The following is a 7,063-nucleotide window of genomic DNA, read 5'->3' as shown; positions in this document are numbered from 1 at the left end:
AATTATACATCTGATAAATTAGGTATTTTTCATCTCCAATACTAGACATAATCTCATAAATATAAACAAAATTTTCACCATTTTGGTTTTTTTTTTCATATTCATTTTACGGTCCATATTTGGGGTTCATGGCTATCCTCTCAATAATGTCGTTTCTAAAATTTGAACTATACAATATGTTTTAGGGTGGGTTTGGATGAGCGATTGGGTGCGATGCGGTATGAGTAGCTTACTTTTTATCTCATGCTACAGTATCGCTATAATATTTAATCTCACCGCCACTACCATATTTACACTAACCGTAAGTAAACGCACCGTTTACCTAAATCCACCCTTACTATTGCACCCAAAATTTTAATTATTTTTCATAAATGAAAATATCATTTATTTTCCTATGATCATCATGAATGATTAAATATATAGTTGCAAATATAAAAATTCAAATCCTGACTTTTTACGTAAAAAAAATAATAGAAAATGCAGAGATTATAAGGAAATAATTTTGCATGTGATCACATATCTACTTTTGTCCTAAGCAAAAAAATAATAATTAATAATATTGCTAATTAATTAAATTATTATATAAACATTAACAAATAATATCTAATGTGCACAATAACCAAAAAAATGGTATATTCTAATAAAATCATTTAAAAAAATTATAGTATATGCTTTTTATTGGAATAATGATAAATTTAGCCTTCAAAGTTCATACATTTTGCAATTTGGTTTTTTCTTTAAAAAAATTACCCCACAATATTTACGTAGAATATGTAAACATTAAGGACTAAATTTGTTATTGTATCAATCAAAACTATCTATACTATATATAAACATTTTGACAGAGTAGATGTCACTCGTAATCAAGTTCCAATTAAGTTGTTAAATTATCAAAAGGCCCTTATTTTAACAAAGCAATAAAATTTAATTTAAGGGTATTTTTTCTTTTTATATAAAACCCGGAAAAAATATATGCTTAATAAAGGGAGGTGAGCCTAAGACACTAAATATACCGTCTCTCAACTTTACGATTTAAACCAAAGTAATATTTGATTTTCATGTCAATTCTTAATAAATATAATACATAATTGTTTTTACTCACATAATAAGTGTGTCATAATTTAGTGAACGATTGACGAAAAATATTAATGCTATAAAAATTAAATTGTTCCAATTTAATTCCGAGAGAAACCAATTTACTTAATATCGAAATTAACATACAATATTAGTTTAGCAATAATATAAAAATACCCTAATAATGTTAAAAAAAATTAAGAATGATAGCGTTATAAAAAAAGATATCATTAGTTTGTATTAAAAACCCTACTTAATGTCATTAAATTATTAAGAAATTTACCATTTAGTCATTTAACTTTAAAAGATTACAAAATGGTTATCGAACTATTCAAAGATTTTCATTTAAGTTATTAGGTTATTAAAATCATTGTTGTATAGCCTTCTCTATTTGCACTGCCCACACCAATCAAAAGCTCTCCTCCTCTTTTATAGTTCAATTTGTTTTCACTAAACAACTTTTAACGTCACAAATCTGTGAACTAAAATCCAAATAATTTTTTTCTTGAATCTTCAACACTATCCGTCAAATAAACTTGCAGGGACGAAGCCAGAAATTTTTTTAGGGGGCGAAATTAAATTGTATATTTTGCAATAATAAAAAAGCAATTTCACCATTTCAATATCTATATCTTATCATTTTTAAAGGATTAAATCAAATTTTTATCATTTTTAGGGGAGCCAAAGTGCAATTTTACCTTTATTAATGTAAATTTTTATAAATTTTAAAGGGGCCTAAATAAAAAATTTTCTATTTTAGAAGGGTCTAGTCCCCTGCCAGCCCCCTATTGGCTACGCCCCTATTAACTTAGATTTAAGGTATGTTATTCTACTCATCAATGGATACCAATTCACCATACCAATCAACTCGCTAGTCAAAAAAAAAACTTAACATCTTAGTGACTTAAATGAAAACTTTCGAATAGTTTAACGACCATTTTATAACTTTTTAAAGTTAAATGACCAAAAAACAAAATTACTAATAATTCAGTGACCTAGGATGTAATTAACCCAATGAAATAATAATTAAAAACGTTATAAAAAAGGTATCATTAGTTCGTATTTATATAGGTATTTCCGTTAAAAACACTCTTCAAATCCCCCCCTTGACCGCCTGCTTTCCGCGTGTAAATTTCTTCATCATCGTCACTTTCCTCCAAGTCCAGTCAACACATACAACCTTCATCCCCCATTCCCCTTCTTTTTCTCTAAAACCCCTTAAATTCTCATCTTCTTCCTTCTCCTTTATACATAAAAAGAAATCTCTAGTTTTCGTTAGACCCAAAACAAACAGAAAAAATGGGGTTCTCAAAAGAAGAGAAAACAAGGAGAATTTTAAGAGGTTTCAAAACTGTGTTTTTCTTAATAACAATGGTGATTTCATTCCTTGTTTTTTCAGCTCCAGTTTTCTTCGTTATCGCCGATACCCTTTTACCTACCGCTTTGCTTTCAGCTTCAATTCCACCTTCTTCTTCATCTTTATTGAAAACACTTTGTTCTCATTTCAGTAACTATGATTTTAGATACTCTCTCATTGATATCCCACTGATTTCCATTATCAGATCCGCTGTTATAATCTGTAAGTTTCGTAAATATTCATACACAAAAAATGGGTGTTTATGGTTTCCTTTTTTTGATTGGCTTTTTGTGTGTTTTTGTTAGGTGTTTATAGCTTTTGTGATGGGCCAAAGCTTTCGAGGGGACCTTATTTGGGGATTACAATGATTTGTTCTGTTTCTTCGTTGATTTTCGTGTCGTTAAAAGCTTCGTTCGTGTTCAATTCGAGTAAAGAAGGGTCGGCCATGGAAGCTGCTTTGTTCATTTGTTCATTGGGCTTTGCTATTGCTCATATGATTGTGACGTATAGAACGAGTTGCAGAGAAAGAAGGAAACTCCTTGTCTACAAAATTGATATTGAAGCTGTAAGTTTCACTTTTCTTCATTTGGTACAACGATGCAATTAATTATAATTTTAGGTCTAATTTTACTTTTAGTCCTTATATTCTTCCCACATTTAAAATTTAATTAAATCCATAAACTACTTTTAAAACAATTAAGCAAATGAAAAAAAATCATTAATTAATTAAATGGTAAAATTATGCAATTAGATTATAATTTAGAGCAAAAGTTTGCTTAGGAAAGTTAGAATATAGTGAAGGAACAAGGAAACTTCAATTATAATTTTGGTCTAATTTTACTTCTAATCCTTGTACTTTTTGCACATTTGAACTTTGGCTAAATTGAATTGTGTAACATTTGAAAATAAAAAATTTAGCATATGTAGAAGGTCAAATAAGTAATTGAAAAAAATCATGGTGCAATTATGCAATTAATGTATAACTTATAGCAAAAGTTTGCTTAGGGAAATCAAAATATACCATCTTTAGATGCTTATAGAGAAAGAACTAGGAAACTTCAAAGAGTCCATCAATTCATACATACCAAAATTGTAGAAAATTGGAAATATTATGGTTCTTGAAAGTATGAAAATGTTTAATTATTTTTTAATTTCATTGATATAATTGATTTTTTTTCCCTTTTTTTTCATTGGATTATACCTAAAACTTGATAATGACCTTAGATTTTAATGCCAAACCTACTAGTGGTTCTAGATGCACTATTGTCAAAATTAAAGAAAAAAAAATATTTTTTATATTTTAATTATTAAATAATATTTGGGTTGATATCAACTATAAAAATCTTTTATTAAAAATTGTTAGGACGGTCAAATTTGGATGTCTATTCTTGTCTTGAACATGCTCCTTGATATAGAAGGCGGCTAGAAGGTTGACTTTTTTTGGTTTAATTCATGATTTGGTCCTTGAATTGTATTCGTTTTTTTACTTTGGTACTTGAATTTTTTTTCCCCTACTTGAACTGTCATTTCCATATCATTTTAAATACCAAAAATGAGAAAATGTGTATAATTTACTTAATAAAATCTTTGCACCTTGATTGGCAAATTCCAAGTGGAAGGAAAATACATGGAATCTGTGCTGGCATGGGGGGACTGCATATATGCTCTAATATTTATCAACTTGATATTCCATTTTCAACTTTGTGCCCACATTCATCCATGTTCACATAATATATATATCTCCACATTCATCCATGTTCACATACATACATATATGTATGTATATGGAAGTTTATGGATTACTCCAAAATTTGCAAGTGGGAAGTCTTGTGCTGTAAAGTTAGCTAATTTATGCATACCTTTTTTTTCCCCCAAAATTGGATTCCACCCATTTATTCTATTCACATGTCAATGTAAAGCTAAGATTTGCAAAAGAAGGAACTTTGAGGAATTCCATACGCTATCCTTTTCAAAAAAGACCTCCCTTTTTGCATTTATTAAAAAATATCTATATTGGAAACTACCCTAAATCCGATATTAACCCTTATATTCAAAACAATAGGAAGGGGTCTTAGCTCTCTTGACATACAAACATTCGATAGAAACAAATATCCTTATTATTCAAACCCACGAAATGAATTTTTTTGGTGAACATCTAATGTTGTTAGGTCAAGAGCGTGTTCGAATTTGGGTTTTATTAAAATAGAATTTTTAGTTTTGACTTTTTAAAATTTTATGATTTTATCTTAACTTTTCATACAAAATTTCTGATTTCGCCCCTGCTCGAGTACTTCAACTAGAAAGAGATGATTAAAGCAAATGAAAATATTGATAAAATGTAATTATAAAACTGAATTATTTATTGATGAAGTTTTAATTGGTTTCATATGTGAACAGATTTCAGCTTGCAAGAATGGGTTTCCAAGGTATCAAAAGATTCTCCAAGATGAAAGAGTGAAGTAAATGCTTTACTAACAATGGAAGCATTTTTCCACTACAGCAGAAATTCTTTTTCTCCCCTTTTTGGCTCATCACTTGATTCTTCCAAGCAAGGTTTTTCAGGTAATGCAACTCATTGCCCATTGTGTACAATCCTTTGTTTTAATTGCAAATCCCATGTGGACTAAAGCCATGAATAGGGATGACAATAGAATGGGACGATTGTTCTGATATTTTTCTCAAATTTAGTTTTATTTAAAAGTTTAATACTCAAATTCGATTTTTATCTTAGTTTTTGTATTTTTTTTTAATTTTAAAATTCAGGTTTACTTGTTAGCACAATTAGACCTGAATTTTGAAATATGAAAAATATTTTAAATTTAAGAAGAGTGCAGGGACTGAACACATATTTAAACAAAGAAAACATTTGACTTCATTGTCTCTTAATATTTAAAAAAATGATCGCGGATGCTGGTTTGATCTAAATCTGACTTGAATTTAAAAATTTTAATTAAAAATATACCTTTATAAAATCGGCGAAATTTGATAAATTCGAATTATTTTACCATCCCTAATTAAATTGATATTTTCTTTGGTTTATTGTGGTTGATGACATCATATCATAACACTGACTCAATTTATTCATGCATTTGCTTCTTGCAGATTTATTCATAAACAAATGAGTTAGCTGGAAATGAATGAAGTTGAGAAGCTAGGGAATATCAGTATATAAAATGATGAAACACATGTGTGTATATATTTATTTATTTAGCTGGTGATTGTGTATCACTCGGTTGAGGCTAGATCTTGAGGATAGATTCAACATTCTTTCATGATTTTGAGTGTATAGTTTGTATTGCATATCAAAATTATTTTAAAGAAGGAATAGGCCAAAGGCCTTTTCAACAACTTCTTCTTTATGAAAATATGCTCTATTTGATGAGATATAATTTTCACTTAATTATGTCTTTTGTTACCAAAATTTATGTCGATTAATTATTAACAAAAAGTCATGATTATTCAAGTAGACATTTATTGAAGAGGCATAAAAATTCTTATAACTGTTTGATTGAATCTTAGCTCAATTGGCATCGGCATTGTTGCCAGTGTAAAAGAACGTAGGTTCGAATATGCTGAAACGCATTATCCTCTTATGTAAGGGTAGGGTAGGGGCTATAAGTAATCCTAAGTATTGTATCAAAAAACAAAGACTAGAAATCATTATGCTACACTTATATGAAAGAAAGCAAATAAAAAAAAAACTACTATAAATTTCATTTGGTCTGTTTCCGTAGTGCAAAACGTAGATAGTTATTAGCTTCGTTGCATCCTCGAAATTCATTTGAATTCATTCGTCAATAACTTTCGTTAATTTCTCGTAAATTTATTTTTTATCCTCACACGCCAACAAACGGGAGCTAGGCTAGGAGCCGCTACCACTAGTGGGAGGAGAACCTTTACAAGATGGTTGGCCAAAAACTCTCAGATTGTCAGCGGAAAGAACAACGAATGAGAGGGGGAGGTCGGACATTATTCTACCGGAGGAAAGAAAACAAACGGAAAAAAAAAGGAGAGCAGAAGAAGGCGGCCAAGCGACAGCTAGCACGAGACCGATTGCGTCAACAGACGCAGCTTGAGAGAGAAACGCTCTTCCAAAAGTGTTTCATTAAATTTTTTTAAAAAAATTAAATTTTAAATTAATAACGATAAAATTACATTTTGACTCTCTTTAAAAATGATAAAAATTTGATTTAATCCTTTAAAAATTATAAAGATATAGCCTATTAAAATGATGAAATTGTATTTTTACTATCGTAAAAATTACAATTTAATTTCGATTCTCTAAAAAAATTTATTGACTTTGCCCCTACCTTGTGCAACACTTTTTGATGATCTAGGACCAGAACCTACATATCTCGAATCTAATATTGTAATATCTAATCCAATTTTGCATCTCCATGATCATCTTAACACTATTACTTTAGATCTTAAAAGACTTGTTAAGGTAAGAAAGATTAAAAGTAAAAAATAATAATCAAATTATAGTAAATTAAAGTAGATAGATTAAATTTTAAATTTTTAGGAGGGAGTAAAACTACAATTATACCCAAAACAAACAACCAAATGAAATTCATAATGTTCGCAAACGACGTCGGTTCAAGTCCCGATTTCTTCAGTATTTAAAAACGTAGT

The 7,063-nt window shown here is 29.1% G+C and overlaps 1 protein-coding gene across 1 annotated transcript; it reads left to right on the top strand.

Moving 5' to 3' along the window:
* The first annotated feature begins 2,172 nt into the window (after positions 1-2,172).
* On the top strand, positions 2,173-5,810 carry LOC107931825 (uncharacterized). The gene is made up of 4 exons (XM_016863780.2): positions 2,173-2,653; positions 2,737-2,996; positions 4,829-4,993; positions 5,534-5,810. Exons 1-3 carry the CDS (start codon positions 2,374-2,376, stop codon positions 4,892-4,894), a joined length of 606 nt encoding a protein of 201 aa, XP_016719269.1. The 5' UTR covers positions 2,173-2,373; the 3' UTR covers positions 4,895-4,993; positions 5,534-5,810.
* Positions 5,811-7,063: the final 1,253 nt, after the last annotated feature.

This window comes from Gossypium hirsutum, chromosome D10 (genome assembly GCF_007990345.1).
Source record: "Gossypium hirsutum isolate 1008001.06 chromosome D10, Gossypium_hirsutum_v2.1, whole genome shotgun sequence".
NCBI classification, from domain to species: Eukaryota; Viridiplantae; Streptophyta; class Magnoliopsida; order Malvales; family Malvaceae; genus Gossypium; species Gossypium hirsutum.
Note: the sequence above shows the minus strand (reverse complement) of the source record. Positions and strands in the feature narration are given on the sequence as shown.